Source organism: Sapajus apella, unplaced genomic scaffold, assembly GCF_009761245.1.
Source record: "Sapajus apella isolate SASKATOON/1434 unplaced genomic scaffold, GSC_monkey_1.0 scaffold53, whole genome shotgun sequence".
Lineage (NCBI taxonomy): Eukaryota > Metazoa > Chordata > Mammalia > Primates > Cebidae > Sapajus > Sapajus apella.
The window spans coordinates 3,240,547-3,259,871 of record NW_022436993.1 but is presented as its reverse complement, the minus strand read 5'-3'; the positions used below and the strand labels follow the sequence as shown (position 1 = coordinate 3,259,871).

Sequence of the window (19,325 nt, the reverse complement as noted above, 5' to 3'; positions counted from 1 at the left end):
TAATTCTTCAATTTCCAATGGCCCCTCTTCCTGGATGCAGTTGTGTTATGATCTCACGTGTTTCAAAGAAAGCAACAACATAAAAAAATCACTTTTTAGAAATAGCATCATTATTCCTATCGACCATCAGTTTTTCTTGCTTTTTTCATTCAGTAGAATATTTATTTAAATAACATTTTATCTTATTACTTATTTAGTCCTTAAGCCTTGACAACTTAGGGACTAAATCTCCCACTCTTAGGAAACTACTGTCTTAAAGATCAGTGAAGGATAAAATAATCTTGTAGCCTTTACTCAATCATCATATTGATCACATTCTGGCATTTTCCAGTAAATTCCATTTCTGTTAAGACACTGTGTAAATTCTCCTCCCTATCTAGCATCTCCCTCTGTACACATCCTAATCATTATCTTACCCACTCCTAGAGATCTCTGGAGGTTCTGTCTCTAACACTCCCTCTATATCTCAGTTATTTCTTCTAAATTCTCTGTTCAGGAGGAATATCTTTCTTTAAGGCACCATGAATTCCTAATTATTCTTTGCATCTTCTGTATTTGGAGAAGAGAAGGAAGAGCTAGTCACTGTCATTTTTATGAATATTAATAATGTCATTTAACCCCACAGGAATTTATGTGTCATAAATAAGTAAACTAAGACCCAAAGTGGTCCAGTGTGTTGTCTCATGTCACAGAGTTATCTGGAGGAGGGAACTATGTCTGCTTCACACTAAAATCCATTTGCTTTGTATCATGTAACAGAATGATGACTCTTAAATAGCAATATATCCATAATCATAAAATAAATATTCAATTATGTCTTTCCTATTGTTTTTACTGAGGAAACAAAGCAGAGAAATACATTATAGAAACATTGTAAACTTTTAACAAGAGTTGAAAGAAACAAAGACTTTGTTAAAAGGTGTATTATTAAAATCCTGTTACCTAGAATAACCTCTTTCCCAAATTTCTCAGTTAATCAAAGTTGTGTCATATACTGAAGTGAGTTCAAATTCATTAATGTCTTTTATGTTGAATTCTGAGTTGGAAATAGTTGTTTCTGGTGTTTGTTCTTAGTATTTGGCATTAATTGGATAGTTGGTGCTAAACTCATCTTAAATATTAAAGAGAATCTTCACCTATTGGGCTTCAGAAGTAACTTAAATCTGATAATTGAGACAGAACCTAAAATTAAAAGGAGGATTGATAGTAGTAAGTGAATAGTGTGAAAATGTCCTAAGGGCATGCAAAGTGGGAAATTACAGGATAGCTTGTAAGTATGGACTGTACTCTGGGCAAAGGATACACCATCATTAAGCAGTTGCACACTGAGCAACTGTCGATTAAATACCATTTTATCTAATTTAGACCTAATGAACTTGGTAGATGAGATCCCTGATGAATGAATTAAGGAGCAGAGTCTCATTTTGGATTCTGTACTATCTAGGTCAAGAAGTTCCCAAAGGTATGCATGTATTTACTCGGTACATAAAAACATCAACTTTCTTATTACTTCTTCTGCTTAATTCTCTAACAAGTATTTGTGGAATGTGTTGTGTGCTTTTCAGTTGGTGAGTGGTAGATAATGATATAAAAGACTTAGAAAACTGTTCCCTGCCCTCATGAAGCTTTATTTCCATTTTTGCTAATTTTCCTCAATCACTCTCAATGGTGATTTTTAACATCAAGAAGATAAAAAGAATTCTGTTGGAGTCTGATGGAAAAATAACTCTCTCCCCTAGCGAGAGGGTTGACAAAAGGTCTTTAATCAATGAGAAAAGGAACAAAGAGTCAAGGATGTCTTTTGACTCTGTACTCATCCTTACTTACCCAAGAGGTGCAAATGACGCTGTGATTTTATTTGGAACTTTCAGGAAGGGGTCCGGATCAACATATTTCAGGAAGTACAAAAGATGTGTCAGAAGAAGCCTATGTCTGCCTACCTTGCAGGAAGGGCTGCCCCTTCTGTGCTGATGACAGCCCGTGCTTCGTCCAGGAGGATAAGTATTTGAGACTTGCCATCATCTCCTTCCAAGCCCTGTGTATGCTGCTCGACTTCATTAGCATGCTGGTGGTCTACCACTTTCGCAAAGCAAAGGTAAACCCAGGTACCCTGGTTATGATCTTGTATGATAGAGTAAACTCTTCTATTTTTAAGCAAATAGAATTTTCAAATCGAAGTTGCTTCTCTGCTAAGCAGCTTCTCTTTCTATAATATGATTGGACTAGAATGTAAAAATTATATTATTTAGCCGACCAGAAACATAGAGATTAAAATATGATACTTTATTTTAACACTTATAGAACGTTTCCCCTTGTTTAGCCTGGATCTCAACTGCTTCATTGACTTAAGTGACTCTCATTTACATTATGCGTTTGGCATCTGGAGAAACTTATTCTGCCAGCATCCAATATATTATTAAATTTTTCGTATCTAAGAAACTTTGTTATGTTTATTATATATTACGTTTTTAGTTGTATTTGAGGATGGTAAATGACTCAACTATTTTTTAGCACATTATACTTTGAAGAATGAATTTATTTATGACCTTCTATGTTGTCTTATATTAGTGTCCCAGAATAATAACAATCCTGGGAAGGACTTATAGAGCTTTGGAGATAACCTGTTCTTTGGTATTCTAAGTAATCAAAAGTAGCACAGGCCAGGAGCAGTGGCTAATGCTGTAATCTCAGGACTTTGGGAGGCCAAGGCCAGAGAATTGCTTGAGGCCAGGAGTTCAAGGCCAGCCTGACCAACATAACAAGACCCTGTCTCTACAAAAAATAAAACAAACAAACAAACAAAAAAACTAACCAGTGTGGTGCTGCATGCCTATAGTCCTAACTATTTAGGAGGGTGAGGCAGGAGGATCTCTTGAGCCTAGAGTTCAAGGCTATGAGCTATGATCACATCATGGTACTTCTGCCTGGGTGACGGAATGAGACCCTATCTCAATAAAAGGGGGTAGGTAGTAGAAGCATTTGGGAGCCTGTTAGTCAGGGGTGGACAAAATGTTAAAATGTGCAGGACAAAGCTCCCCCTAAAAAGGGGAGCTTTCTCCAGGTGTCCACCAATTAGTTATATGTAGCCAGTGTTGCATTTGAATTTGTGATTCTGATGCTTGCAGAAACTTACTTGTGCCATTGGAAAGAAAACAAAGCCTAAAGATTCCAACCTTTTCCGAATTCAAATGACTTCTTTAAACTGGCAAAATTATACAGATTGGTTTAGATTACAGAGCTCATGGAAGGTATAAAGTATTCCCATTAGAAATTAAAAAAAAAAAAACCCTCTGTAGATGGCATCTATTATAAAGCCTCAAGTTTTTACTTTTTATTTTTAAAAACCTCTTTTGGGATTCTAGGAGACTGTGTTCATTATGTTAATGTTATAGACTTTGATAGTCATTTTAAATTGACAGTTTCATTAATAGAAGAATGCAGTACAAATTAAAATCAAGCTTTAAGTCAGCAAGAAAATGCAGACAGGCAGATTGCTCCTCATTTAACCAAATACTTATCTTTGTTTTGCAACAAATGTGTGTGTGTGTGTGTGTATGTGTGTGTGTCTGTATAAAATAAAAATAATAGGCATGTAGAGTTGAGAAATACATAACCACTGTTACCTAGATAAAATTAATTAGCTTTGTAAAAAGTCTGTCTGTGGCATAGCAGGTAGAATTGAAAGGTCTATTTAATAAACTTCTCTGAAATGTCTCTGATATAATGTAAATCATTTATATGGTAGATAACCCATAGTTCTCTATGAATTTTAATTGATTTTGATAATTAATGATTGCTCTGCTAAATGAGTCAGTAATACATGGTAGGTAAAATATTACACTGGATATTAAGCAACCTGAGAAAATTTTGGCAAGACCAATGTCTTAATAAATATTAGTGTTACTTAGCATTGCCAGTTAAACCTTGCTAATTTCCCTGGACCTTCATGTGAAATGGCATGTTAATTACAAAAATCCTTCTTTACAGGACTATAATGAGAACACAGAGCTTTCTATATCATTTTAGGGAAATTTCTATAGATTAAAAATTATTAATAGTTGAAATTGATAAATAAAACATCTAGATTTAAAATGGTCACCTTTCGAAGAATTAGTTTTTACAGAAGGTGACATAATATAAGGGGAATGTAAACTAATAAAGTGAATGAACATAGACCTTGTATACTGATGAAAAGAAATGTTTGGTGCGTTTTCTGTTGTGATTTCAATTGATAAAAGCAATGGGAAAATGGGAGATTTATAGCACGTAAACTTTGGATTTGCTTTTTAAAGTTTTCCTGTGTCTTTGCAACATTACTTTGAATAAAGAAGAAACTAGATGATCCGTTTTGTAGCAATATTCACATTTCTTTAGGAGTTTCCTATTACATTCTCTACTCATTGATAATTAAAAGAACAAAGCCTATATAATTTATCGATTTACATCTATTTTGACAAAAGAAAAAATTCAGTTAGAGTACAGAAATAGTATTACAATTGCAGGTAAGTGTACATACTCATGAGTCAGGTTGTTTAGATTTGAATACTGTCTTAGCCCCTTGCATACTGTGAGGCTTTGGGAGAATTGCTTAGCCTTTCTTTACCTAGTTTCCTCTTCTGTAAAATGGCATTCATACACCATATACAAAAATTAACTAAAATGGATTATAGGTGAAAATGAGAGAGTAAAAACCCAAGAAACTCTTATTAGCAGAAAACATTGGCAGAAATCTTAATGACCTTCAGTTAAGCAGTGGGTTCTTAGACATGACATCACAAGCATATACAACAAAAGAAGTAAATAACTTGGATTCATGAAAACTTTTTTGTATGAAAGGACAGCATTAAGAAAGTAAAAAGACAACACATAGAATGGCAGACATTTCTCCAAAGAAAATATAGAAGTAAGCCAAAATGTTTGTGAAAGGATGACCATTAGGAAATGGAACTCAGACTAACCATACTCACTAGCATAGCTAGTAATAAAAAAGACGGTTATCAGCTGTTGTGGATGTGGAGAAATTGAAACTCTCATTCATTCCTATTGGAAGTGTAAAATGGTACAGCCCTTTTGGAAAATAGTTTGGCAGTCCTCAAAAAGTTAAAAATGGAATTACAATATGACCTAGCAACTCCACTCCCAGTATATATCCAGAAGAACCGAAAGCATATGTCTACAAAGAAATGTGCACACAAATATTGATAGGACATAGTTGGACCTTGAAAACTGCTAAGTGAAACGGTTGCACAAGACCACATATTTATCATTTCATTTGAGTGAAATGCTCAGAATAGGCAAATTCATAGTGACAACTAGATTAGTGTTAGTGGTTACTGGGGACTACCAGGAAGGAAAAATGGGGAGTTACTGCTAATGAGTTCAGGGTTTCTTTTTGGGAAGACAAAAAATATTACACAATTAGATTATGGTAATAGTTGTGCCACTCTGTCAATATGCTAAAAACTACTAGATTATATACTTTAAAAAGGTGAATATCAAAGTATGTATATTATATCTCAATAAATCTGTTACAGTTTTTTAAAAGGAGTTTACATGTTAATACTTAGCTTACAGGATTATTTAAAACAGTTAATGAGATAATCAATGTAGAATACCTCACACTTAGCCTTTACTAGGTGTTTGTCTTTTGTTATTAATTTTGGACCTTTTTATAAAATTCATAATCCATGTATGCTTCCCGCATTGGGGGCCAAGTATGACATTTAAAGTAGCTCAAAAGAATGAGAGGGAAACATAGCAGTTCCTCTTTGAAGGAGGCACCCAAGCTTCATAAGTTACTCATTCATAGGCACATATGCAATCACACAAATATTTCTGTGTTGATAATCTTTAAAAACCATTTACTTTGCATTTCTTTATATGTGGCTTTTTGTCCTTTTCAAGAGTGATTACCTAGTGTGCAAACAAAATTTACCTGTTCATTGATATAACTGGCTTTTCTAGGAAATTTCAGTTTGCATCCCCACCCTCAAAATGAGAAAGTTACAGAAACCCCTCCTTGGGTATCAATTATGAAGTCATTAGGGATGTTGAGAATTAGGACACATACTCCTTCTTGTGTTGTTTTAATAGTTAGAAAAAAAAAGACATATATGAGGCCAACAAATATGAAAAAATGCTCATCATCACTGGTCATTAGAGAAATGCAAATCAAAACCACATTGAGATACCATCTCACACCAGTTAGAATGGCCATCATTAAAAAATCTGGAGACAACAGATGCTGGAGAGGATGTGGAGAAATAGGAACACTCTTACAGTGTTGGTGGCAGTATAAATTAGTTCAACCATTGTGGAGGACAGTTTGACGATTTCTCAAGATCTAGAAATAGAAATTCCATTTGACCCAGCAATTCCATCACTGGGTATATACCCAAAGAACTATAAATCATTCTACTATAAAGACACATGCACACGTATGTTCATTGCAGCCCTGTGTACAATAGCAAAGACCTTGAACCAACCCAAATGCCCATAAGTGATAGACTGGACAAAGAAAATGTGGCACATATACACCATGGAATACTATGCAGCCATAAAAAACAATAAGTTCGTGTCCTTTGTAGGGACTTGGATGAATCTGGAAACCATCATTCTCAGCAAGCTGACACAAGAACAGAAAACCAAACACTGCATGTTATCACTCATAGGTGGGTGTCAAACAATGAGAACACATAGACTCAGGGAGAGAAGCATCACACACTGGGGGAAGTTGCAGGGGGTTAGGGGAGGGACAGCAGGGGTGGGATAAAATGGGGAGAAATGCCAGATATAGTCAAAGGAGGAATAGAGGCAGCAAATCACCTGGTTATGTATGCACCTATGCAACAACCCTGCATGACCTGCACATGTACCCCAGAACCTAAAGTAAAATTTAAAAAAGTAACAAAATAAAAAGTTGTAATATTGGAATAAGTTTGTTACTATAATACTTTCCTGGTTTTAATTTAGAAGGATGAAAAACAGTTCAGAACTAGAGTGGAGAAACCTCACATTTTATCGATAAGATAATCCAGCCCCTGAGAGATTGAGTTCCCAAAGGTAACACAGCTAGGTTGAGAAGTTTATACATTTGCATTTTGCCTTATTCCAGCATATGAAATAAAAGCACTTCTAGAATATTAAAAGTGTAAGTTAATAAATTAAGGCTAAGTGAAAATAAGTAGAGAAAAAATTAGTTGAACTCAGGATGAGGTTAAAATATAAAACGGATTCTGTGAAGTAACGGATACTGTTCTCACCCAGTGCCAGGAGGAAGAGCTTTCTTAGAGTTTTCCAGTAGTGCAAATGGGAGGGCAAAAAAAAAAAAAAAGTCATAGTAGCCATAAGATAAAAAAACAACCAGTCACTGAGATCAAATTCAAATATTTCTGGCACTGAGTCTTGGAAGAAATTTCTCCTGTGGATCTTTATATAGACAATATTGTAAAATGTAGTGAATGATAAACATTTTTACATGGAATAGAATAATTTCATGGCTCTGTCTGTTAATTTCGCCAAGCGTGTGCAGATGTTTGAATACTTAAAAACAGCTCAGGAAAATCAATTCTGTGGGGGTATCATAATGTGTTCCTGATACATTGTTCCTGGCTGATGTTAATGCAGGTACTTTTAGAGTGTCTAGATCACCGTTGGCCAGTGTTCAGACCACCTGTCATTGCAACATTACTATGGTAGGCACACATGCTTCTCTTTCCCATTTCATTCAGAATCAGCCTCAGAACCATTCTCAGGACTCTAAACAGATTCTATGCATGAAATCTATTTCCTCTCTTGGATCTTGAAAATTAGGAGGGCTACAAATTCCTCCTATAAACATTTATAAATACTGTTGGTCTTTACTGAGTTTTCAAAGGGTATTCACTAAGTGAAACCAACTTCGAGATTCTATTCCCTATTAAGAACAAGAAGGCAGTTTATTGTGAAGCTGTGTGCTGTTATAGTAAGCGAAGCTGGGTATAGAATACCATGTTCTAATGATGGCTGAGGCATCTGCCTAGACACGCACCTGAATAAAAGAACACTCTCACATATGCCAGAAGACACTCTGAGGGAGGGCCAGGAAACACCTGGTTAGGGAAGGCACCTAAGCTAGAATCTGAGACTTGTTCTCTACTTCCTCTTTTGCTGACACTTGAACCATGTTCTCTTTAAGCCAGTTACACCAGAATTCAGAAACGGTCACATCTTAGTTGCCTTTAGTATGTGCACTTTATTTCATTGAGGGCCTGCTAGAAATGGACCATTCTGGAACTCAGGCCCCTTTTATTTATATTAGAGTGGTGAGTAGTTCTGTGAATTGACAAAGATAGGAAAACCAATGGCAATGTCAAACTAGCAACTGAACCAGTCCTTCCGGGCAGCAAACAAATACGTGTAGGGGTAATAGAGAGTTCTCTGTTCTCAAAGGAAATATTAGGTGATCATGTTGAAGAGACATAATATCATATAGATATTTATGTGTTTGAGTTACATGGTTCTTCCAGGAAAGTCTGATTTTTGAATATATTTAATTGAAAGAGATTTGTCCAGGCCCAACATATCAACTCTATAGTAATTAACTGCTAACCATCATTGATTCAATATTGGTTTAACATTTTATGATTTTATTTTTTCAGTATCTAAGGTTAATTAATTTTTAAAAATTTACTTATTATACTTTAAGTTCTGGGGTACATGTGCATATTGTGCCGGTTTGTTATATAGGCATACACGTGCCATGGTCGTGGTTTGCTGCATCCATTACCCCACCATCTACATTAGTTATTTTTTCCTAATGCTATCCCTCCCCAATCCTCCCACCCCAACCAGGCCCCAGTGTGTGATGTCCCCCTACTTGTGTTTACGTGTTCTCATTGTTCAATACCCACTTATGAGTGATAGATAACATGTGGTGTTTGGTTTTCTGTTATTGTGTCAATTTGCTGAGAATGATGGTTTCTAGTTTCATCAATGTCCCTGCAAAGGACATGAACTCATCCTTTTATATGGGTGCATAGTATTCCATGTTATACATGTGCCACATTTTCCTTGTCCAGCCTATCACTGATGGGCATTTGGGTTGGTTCCAAGTCTTTGCTATTGTGAGCAGTGCTGCAGTAAACATACGTGTGCATGTGTCTTTACAATAGAATGATTTATAATCCTTTGGGTATATACCCAGTAATGGGATTGCTGGGAAAAATGGTATTTGTAGTTCTAGATCCTTGAGAAATTGCCACACTGTTTTCCACAATGGTTGAACTAATTTACACTCCCACCAACAGTGTGAAAGCATTCCTGTTTCTCCACATCCTCTTCAGTATCTGTTGTCTGCTGATTTTTTAATGATGGCTATTCTAACTGGTGTGAGGTGGTACCTCATTGTGGTTTTTATTTGCTTTTCTCTAATGACCAGTGATGATGAGCTTTATTTCATTTGTTTGTTGGCTGCATAAATGTCTTCTTTTGAAGAGTGTCTGTTCATATACTTTGCCCATTTTTTTCATGGAGTTGTCATTTTATCCTTTTAAAGGACACAAATGAGATTCCATTATATTTCAGGGTGAGGCTTGTGGGATGACATCTTGAAGAGCAAATTAAAATTCACTCTGCAGAAACATTTAGGAAACTAATTACACCCATTTTTCCCTATGCCTTTGGTTAAAGATGAAATCTGTCAGTAAACTGTGAATAATTTTGAGACCAGTGTGTTCTTCTCAAACAAGAATTTTAAAACAGTATTTTAAAGAGCCTGAATATTAAATATTTTTAAATTTATTCTACATTTTTTACCAAATATTGTGACAAGTAACATATTTTTCTATTCATGATTTCAAAGAGAGAGTATGGTTCCTTACAGCTTAATAATGTCAAGTGTTAGCGTAATTTATTTTTAAATGAAAATTTCAGAGAAACAAGATACATTGGAAGGAACAGCAGCATGTATCATTTCTGAAAATAATCTTTTGTTTGACTTATTTTTAGTAAATTTTAGCCTGTTTGAGTTTAGTAATTTAGAAGAAAAGACTGATTTTTTAAAACATGAACACACTGTAGTTAATATTTTCTTTTCTAGTTCTATAATCATTCTTTTCTTAAAAATTAGAAGTTGACAAAAGATTTAATAACAAGGCTATGTTTTTGTTTGAAAAATGAGATGTTTTAATATAGTATGCAAAGTGACTTTTTAAATGAAATTCTAACAGGTTAACTATGATGTTCTCATGACTATTTTGATAAAATAGAGATAGGTATGTCATATTTTTATTTTGGTAAAATTTTTATTCATTTTCTGAATTTTTTATCATCCTAAACCAAAGTCTATACCCATGTACAAAAACATCCCATTTTCCTAGTCCTTGGTAACCTCTCTTCTACTTTCTGTGGCTACAAATTTGCCTATTTTTATGCCTTCTGTAAGTGGAATCATAATATTTATTCTTTTGTGTCTGACTTATTTTATCATAATGTTTTCAAGATTGATGTAGTACAATATATTAGAAGTTAATATCTTCTTGATGCTTAAAAACATTTTATTGTATGTATATATTGTATTTTGTGTTTCCATTCATCTGTTGATGAACATTTGAGTTGTTTCTACTTTTTGGCTATGGTGAATAATGCTGCTTTGATCATTCATGTACCAGTATCTGTTTGAGTCCTTGTTTTAAATTCTTTGGCTATATACCTAGTAATGGAATAGCTGGAACAAATGATAATTCTACGTTTTGTGATTTGAGGAACCACCGAACAGTTTTTCACAGAGGCCTCACCATTTTCCACCAGCAGTTCGGAAGGGTTACAGTTCCTCCACATCCTAACCTACATTTGTTGTTTTCTGTTATTGTTTCTGTTTTGTTATCATTGTTGTTTTAATATTACCTATCTTAATGAGTGTGAAGTGGTCTCTCATTGTGGGTTTGACTTGCATTTTCCTAGTGATTAGTGGCAGTTGAACATCTTTTCATGTGCCATGGGCCATTTATATATCTTATTTGAAGTAATGTCTATTCAAGTCTTTTGCCCATTTTATTTTCTCAAGTCCATAGTTTACATTATGGTTCACTCTTGATGTTGTACATTCTGTGAATTTGGACAAACGTATAATGCATTTATCCACCATTATGTTACCATGCAGACTAGTTTTACTACACTAAAAATCCTCTGTGTTCTGCCTTTGCCAATTTCTTAATCAAGTTATTTGGTTTTTCACTGTTGACTTGTAGGAGTTCTTTATATATTCTCTATATTAATCTCTTATTAGATGTATGGTTTGAAGATATTTTCTCCCTTTATGTGATTTTTCTTTTTACTTCCATAATAGGGTATTTTGAAGTCCCAAAGTTATTTATTTATTAGAGACCAGGCTTTGCTCAGTCACCTAGGCTATAATAAGGTGAACGTTCATGGATTCAAACGGATAAAACAAGGATTCAAACAGATACTTGTACATGAATGTTCACAGCTATGATCGTAGCTTACTGCAGCCTCAAAATTCTGGGCTCAAGCAGGCCTTCCACCTCAGCTTTTTGAGTAGCTAGGGCTACAGATGCATGACACCATGCCCAGCTATTTTTGAAACAGTTTTGTAGAGATGGAGTCTTGCTATGTTGCCCAGATTGATCTCAAAATCCTGGCCTGAAACAATTCTCCTGCCTCAGCCTTCCCAAATGCTGGGATTACCAGCATGAACCACCATGCTTGGCCCCCAACATCTTTAATTTTGATAAAGTGTATCTATTTTTTATTTTGTCACCTGTGCTTTTGGTGTTATATGCAAGAAATGATAGCCAAGTCTAATGTCATAAAGCTTTCCTCTATGTTTTCTTCTAGGTGTTTTATACTTTTAGGCCTTACGTTAGGTCTCTAATCCATTTTGAGTTAATTTTTATATATGGTGTAAGGTCAGAATCCAATTTCATTCTTTTTTGCATGTGAATTTCCAGTTTTCCCAACACCATATTTGTTGAAGACATGGTTCTTTCCCTGTAGATTTGTCGTGTTACCTTTGCCAAAGATCATTTGATCACATATGTTAAGATGTATTTCTGGGCTTTGCACTCTATTCCATTGGTCTGTATACCTGTCTTTATGCCAATACCACATTGTTTTAATTACTGTAGCTTTGTAGTAAATTTTGAAATCAGGAAGTGTGAAGCCTCCAACTTTGTTCTTTTTAAAACTGTTTTGGCTATTTGAGCTGCCTTGAAATTCTAGGTGAATTTTAGGATGGGTTTTTCTGTTTCTATGAAATTATTGCTGGGATTTTGATCAAGTTTGCATTGAATCTGTAGATTGCTTTGGGTAGTGTTGCCATCTTAACAGCATTAAGTCTTCCAATCAATAAACACAAAATGTCTTTCTACTTATATGTAGCTTTCATTTCTTTTGGTAATTTTCTAGTTTTCAGTATATGAGCTATTTGCCTCCTTGGTTAAATTTATTCCTAAGTATTATGATATATCACTTTTTACGGATAGCTTTTATGATATGTATTGTCCTTTAGTTAAATGGATTATCTCATATATTATCTTCCATATTCCCAGTGAATAAGAAGGCTATGATTATTTTTCTTTTGTACTTAGCAATTGATGTTCCTCCTTTATGCTTTCTATTTTCTGTGATTTATGGGAGGGAAGTATGGTATAATACGTGAAAATACATAATACATGAAAATTGATATAATGGTTAGAAGCCAATACTTGTAGCATTTCTTGTACCTTTAGTTCACCTATAGGGATATTTTGGAAGTTCCTTACTGATTTATAAGTTTTTTTTCTTAAACCTAATTCTAGTAATGGCCAGCTACCGTACCCAATATAGGAAGATGTTATTTACTTCTATGGGTTTTTAATGGATGATACTTCCTCCTTTTTTTTTTTTTCTTTCCTAAGGCCTACCAAATTAACCTTAAATCTTATTCTGTTGAACTAATAAAAATAACATTATTTTAATTCTGTTGAACTAATAAAGTATCATATTATTACAATAATATTATTTTTGTTCCCTTTAATGGAATATGAATAAAAATTTGGTGTTTTATTTTTTTCCTTTTCTCCCCACTTCCCAGTTTATTAAAATTTAATCTAGAGTTAGTTGCCTTCAATTTTCAATAATAGCAATCACCAATTTCAAAAGGAAAACAATTCTCTAATGTTTTTTGGCTCTCACTACATTTAAGTAAATTGTTCGGACTTTCTATATGTTTATTTGGTATAATTGCTCACTGTTAGACCTTTCTAACTGTAATTTCTTGCTTTTGAGCTCTGCTTTTGGCTAATCTTTTTTCAGTATGAAATGTCTATATCCTCAAGTAGTTTGTTCAGTAAATGGTAGTTTGATATGCCTGTCATACCTGACCACTCACTCACCACTGACTATTGCTTCTACATGGCAACAACTTCGCTCTGGGGAGAATTAGGGGGTACTGTCTTTTTCTCCCAAAGCCCTGTTATTACCACTTTATTTATCATCTAGAATTGAAACTGGCCCACTTTTTGTCCTTTGTAGCAGGGATCTGGAAGTGAGTGGCAGTGGGTAAGCCAGCATTACCATCTGAGCTCCAACTGCTGTCAGATCAGCCATGGCATTAGATTCTCATAGGGGCACAAACCCTCTGGTGAACTGCGCATGTGCACTCCTTATGAGAAGCTAGTGCCTGATGATCTGATGTGGAACAGTTTCATCCTGAAACCATCACCCCCACACACCCTCCATACCTCCATCCATGGAGGAATTGTCTTCCATGAACCCAGTTCCTGGTGCCAAAAAGATTACAGGCTGCTGCTTTGTAGAACAAAATTATTCGTCTGATTCCTAACTGACTTCCTAACTCTTACCATAATCTGTTGTTTTCTTTTTATTGTAGTTGCAAAAAATGTGATGTATACTCTCCAGTTTCAGCTTGATTTTTTTTCGTGAGATTGGTAAATTTCTTGTGTGTTTTTTTTTTTTTATTTTAATAGGTTTTTGGAAACACGTGATGTTTTGTTACATGAGTAAGTTCTTTAGTGGTGATTTCTGAGATTTTGGTGCACTGATTGCCTGAGCAGTGTACACTGTACCCAGTGTATAATCTTTTATTCCTTACCCCCCTCCCACCCTTTCCCCTGAGTTCCCAGAGTTCACTGTATCAGTCTTATGCCTTTGTGTCCTCATAGCTTGGCTCCCACTTATGAGTGAGAACATATGATGTTTGGTTTTCCATTCTTGAGTTACTTCACTGACAATAATAGTTTCCAGTTCCATCCAGGTTGCTGAGAATGCTATTGTTTATTTTTTTATGGCTCAGTACTATTCCATGGAATATATATATGTGTGTATGAACACCCATCCACCCACCCACATACACATACACCACATTTTCTTTATCCCCAAGTTGATTGATAGGTATTTGAGCTGGTTTCATATTTTTGCATTTGTGAATTGTGCTGCTATAAACATGCATGTGCAGATATCTTTTTTGTACAATTAATTCTTTTCCTCTGGGTAGATACCTGATAGTGGGATTGCTGGATCAAATGGTAGATCTGCTTTTAGTTCTTTAAGGATTCTCCACACTGTTTTCCATAGTGATTTTACTAGTTTACATTTCTACCAACAGTGTAAAAGTGTTCTCTTTCCACCACATCTATGCCAATGACTATTATTTTTGATTTTTTTGATTATGGCCATTCTTGCAGGAGTGAAGTAGTATCACATTGTGGTTTTAATTTGCATTGTCCTGATAATTAGTGATGTTGAACATTTTTTATATATTTGTTGGCAGTTTGTATATCTTGTTTTGAGAGTTGTCTATTCATGTCCTTAGCCCACCAAGAACCCAAAAGCAACTGCAACAAAAACAAACATAAATGGATGGGACTTAATAAAACAAAAAAGCTCCTGCACAGCAAAATAAGGAGCAGACTAAACAACCCACAGAGTGGGAAAAAAATCTTCACAACCTATGCATCCAACAAAGGACTAATATCCAGAATCTACAAGGAACTTAAACAAATTAGCAAGAACAAAACAAACAATCCCATTTTGTGTTTTATTTCCTATCTCTCCTGCTTTAGCACTCATGAGCTTCTCTATTAGGACTTCCTATTGCGTATAAGTTGGGTCTCCAGCTTTCCTCTTCTGTGGTTTCATTGTGTTGTATTTGAACGGTTTCCTTTGCGTTTTGAGAGGCAAATCAAGATTGTCCTCTATTTCACTCCTTCAGCTGTCAGCAGTTGCCAAGCTGCTGTTTCCTATCTGCATGTATTTTAATATTGAGCAACTGTTTTTTAATGTGTGTGCAATTGTTACTTATGTTTTCTCTCTTCATCTGTGAAGATTTGGGGGTTAAGAAACCTGAGTTAAAATTCTAATTCTTTAATTATCTGGTTGTATGACATTAAGGTTGCAAAGTTACTTAATTAGTAAGTCATGGAATCTCTCTAGATGAGTTTTATCATATGTAAAATGTGGACCTACCTCTCTCAGCCTTCATCAAATTGAAGAGAATTATGGTCTCGCTCTGGTTTAGGCTTTGGCTTAAGGGAACACCGTGGCTACTTTAATCATTTATCCAGACTACTCAAACTTTCTCCGTGTTAGCAATAAGGCTATTTTGCTTTCTTATCATTCATGTGTCCACTGGAGTAGCACTTTTAATTTCATCAATAACTTTTCCTTTGCATTTACTACTTAGTTTACCATTTGGCCCAAGAGGACTAGTTTTTAGCTCATCTTAGCTGTCAGTATGCCTCCCTAAGTGTAATCACTTCCAGCTTTTGATTTGAAGTGAGAAATATTTGACTTTTTCTTTTTCTTGAATACTTAGAGACCATTGTAGGGTTATTAATTGGCCTAATTTCAAGATTGTTATGTCTCAGGGAATAGGGAGGCCCAAGGAGAAGGAGAGGTACAGAACTGCCAGTCAGTGGAGCAGTCAGAATACACACAACATTTATGAAGTTTGCTGTCTCACATGGGTGTGGTTCATGGTGCCCCAGAACATTTTGTATCATTTACAAGAGTAACATGAAAGATCTGTGATCACCAATCACCATGACAGATATAATAATAATGAAAATGTGAGAATTACTAAAATGTGACACAGAGATGCAAAGTGAGCACGTGCTGTTGGACGAACGTCAGTGAGAGATTTGCTTGATCCAAGGTGATCACAAACCTTTAATTAACAATGTAGCATCTGTGGAGTACAACAGTGATGTTTGAGAAAATGATGTGTGCTTATATGAGTGTTACTTACCACAGTCTCAATATCAAAGTCCTCTAGATTATCGCCAATAATTCAAATTAGATTAAAAAAAATTTTTTTTGCTATAAATCTCTGAGAAACAGTTCTTCAAAAATTATGGATATAAATTTTTTTCAATTGCACTAACTTTGTCTTTTTATTCTTATCTTTTCCTATATTAATCTGTAGTCAAATGGTGGGTAAGCAGAATTCTGTCGAGAATAACTCCAAAGCTCAGACAGAAGGTTAAAAAGAAATAGACAATTATCAATTAACAGTATAGCAGTGGGTGTGAAGGGTATTGGGAGGTCAAACCACTGTATTAGTGACATGTGGGCACTTACTCTTTGGGCTTCTGATAAGGAACAGTCATCATGGAGGGAGACTCATATACCTCCTGCCACCCTCTTTCACTCCTACCTCTCCCCACACCATTTTCAAGTTTGACCTCTGCTGTGTGTGTTTATACTGTTGCTAACTTTAAGCCTACTCAATGCTGACGGGATTGCAGAGAACCTGTTTTTCCAGGAACTGGTCACTGGTTGGACCATAATAGTTTATTTCAGTCAGTATTGTATCTACCTATAAAATTTCCCATTTACTGATATAGGAACATCACTGATGACTGGTTGTTACTGCTAATATAGGCTTTAAAAAATTTGTATAATTTACTTAATTTCAATTTTAAAATGAGAAAGGATTGGCACTTACATGCTTTGCTCACATCACCATACCACCTAGAAATGCCTGCATTGTTTAGTATTTTATATCAATCAGAAAATCTTGGACCTGACATAGATTCTTCCTTCACATCAAGTTTTTATGTATGAGCTTTGCAAACTTTGTATTGAATTTGTATATTTGCTTCACCTCACAACACATTTAATCATTACTGTTTTTCTAAAGTTAACATTCACTTTTATGTATATTTCCATTTAATAACCAGTGTAGGGCTGATCAGGTAACTTTGTATTTATGGTTTTAATGAATTTAAACATGTCTGACTATGTCCCTACAATAATGACTCGGTGTTTCTCTTCATATATAAGATAGCAAAATTAACATTGTTGTTTTCTAGTCATACCTCTTACTAAAAGATGAATGAGTTGAAATATATATATAAATTATGTTGGTTTGCTTTATATAGTTGTTTCACTGATAGGATGTATTTGATGAATAAATGGATTTGTGGATAATATAGCAAAACAATATTAAGGTAATATTATAAAATAATCTCAGTTTTTGTAAAATACTGTTTTTTTTATTGAACAGTACTACTATTGCTTATATCAAAAATCATTTTACTTAATATCGATTTTCTTGCCATCTGGAAGTTAAGAGACTAAAATTCTGGCATTTATTAATTTTCTTTAAAATGACACATTTGACTACGTAACTTCTTAAAACAAGTCAAGCATTAATGTTCTTTGATTCTTTGAATCTGGTAGATACAACCTCTTCATTAATTACGTAGAAAGATTAGCTAGCACTGATGAGATTGTCATTCCACTGTCTAATGTGTTTTGATTATAAGTGTAATTGGGTCCAGAGAACTCTTTTAAGGGGTCCAAGAGTTTGAGAGGGAAAAAAGTATATGTACTCCAGAGTCAAGCCTGATTAATTCTGTAAGCAGTTCAGGGGAATATGGAATCCACAAATAAGAATCATATTACACTAGCTAATATGAGATAAATTTTTAATGTCCTATGTGTATTTGAAGACAAATTGAAGGGATTTCTGGACCATTTCAAGAGTTACCAAAGGAGAATGTATCACTACTTTCAGTTCCATACCTTTGTCCTTAGAGGGTAAGAAGACAAGTACTAATTAAAATTTATATCATTTGCAATGAAATATTTGATTTTGTAACACGATGCTTATATATTTGCATGACATTTTATTTCAGTGCAATAAATTCAACCCTAAGAAGAAACCTGAAGTGCTAGGCTTAAAGGTTAGAGCAGTATAATCATGCTTTATGAATTAACTTACAAATTATCTTCTTGGGCGCCTATGAAATATGAGTAAGGCCATCCTTATCATTGCAGTTAGGTGTAAGCAGAGCAATCAGCATATCCAGTGGAACTGTTGTATTGATTAACTTGAAGAATTATGTCAACATTTAGGGTTTCTACAGAGGATGAAATGCTATATCTAAGATACATTGAATTTACTGGGAGTTATCTCATTGCATACGCTGCTAGCCAATTCTCAGGAATTTTTGAACTTGAGATAGATTGAGAAGTATTTTGACAGGTGCTTTTCCCTAAATATTTAAATATAAGTAAATTTCAAGTATAATTAATGCTTTCAATTATTTTTCATTTATACTTTTCTCCCAACAAATATGCATGGTATGTGTCACTAAAATGCCAGAAGAAGTTTTATCTTAAAAACATGCGGCTTCCATGCCAGCACAAAACACACACCTCCATGTATTTTGTATTTCATCAGTAAGCAAATATTTTATGAGTTTCAAATGAAGCTTAGTCCCACAGCTCAAATTTGGAGTTTCAAATGTTTATTTTTTCTTGTTATTGTGAAACTTATTTAGCTCATTTGTAGATTATCTTCCCTTAAAACTTTTTTTTGTTAGGGGTCAGGAATGTCTACATTCCCTGGACACTGGACTTTGAAAATATGAAGGGTGGTTTTTAGAACTAAGTGTAACATTTAAACAATTAAAAAGCAAATGAAAAATACTTCTATATCTTTATATAGTAGTAAGGAATTCGCATCCTTAATCTAAAAAACTTCCAAAACCAAGCAAACAAACCTCTTAGGAATCATGAAGAAAAAGAAAAAGGGACAAAGAATATGACTCCGAATTTTATAAAAAATATAAAAATATATTCCCGGCCGGGCGCGGTGGCTCACGCCTGTAATCCCAGCACTTTGGGAGGTCAAGGCAGGTGGATCACGAGGTCAAGAGATCGAGACCATCCTGGTCAACATGGTGAAACCCCGTCTCTACTAAAACTACAAAAAATTAGCTGGGCATGGTGGCGCGTGCCTGTAATCCCAGCTACTCGGGAGGCTGAGGCAGGAGAACTGCCTGAACCCAGGAGGCGGAGGTTGCGGTGAGCAGAGA

The 19,325-nt window shown here is 34.9% G+C and overlaps 1 protein-coding gene across 1 annotated transcript in view; it reads left to right on the top strand.

The window, feature by feature from the left end:
- GPR158 (G protein-coupled receptor 158) overlaps positions 1-19,325 on the top strand; it is a 400,381-nt gene that overhangs the window by 213,095 nt on the left and 167,961 nt on the right. The window contains exon 4 of the mRNA XM_032243850.1: positions 1,872-2,095. Coding sequence (XP_032099741.1) covers positions 1,872-2,095 — 224 coding nt within the window. The remainder of the gene's footprint in view (positions 1-1,871; positions 2,096-19,325) is intronic.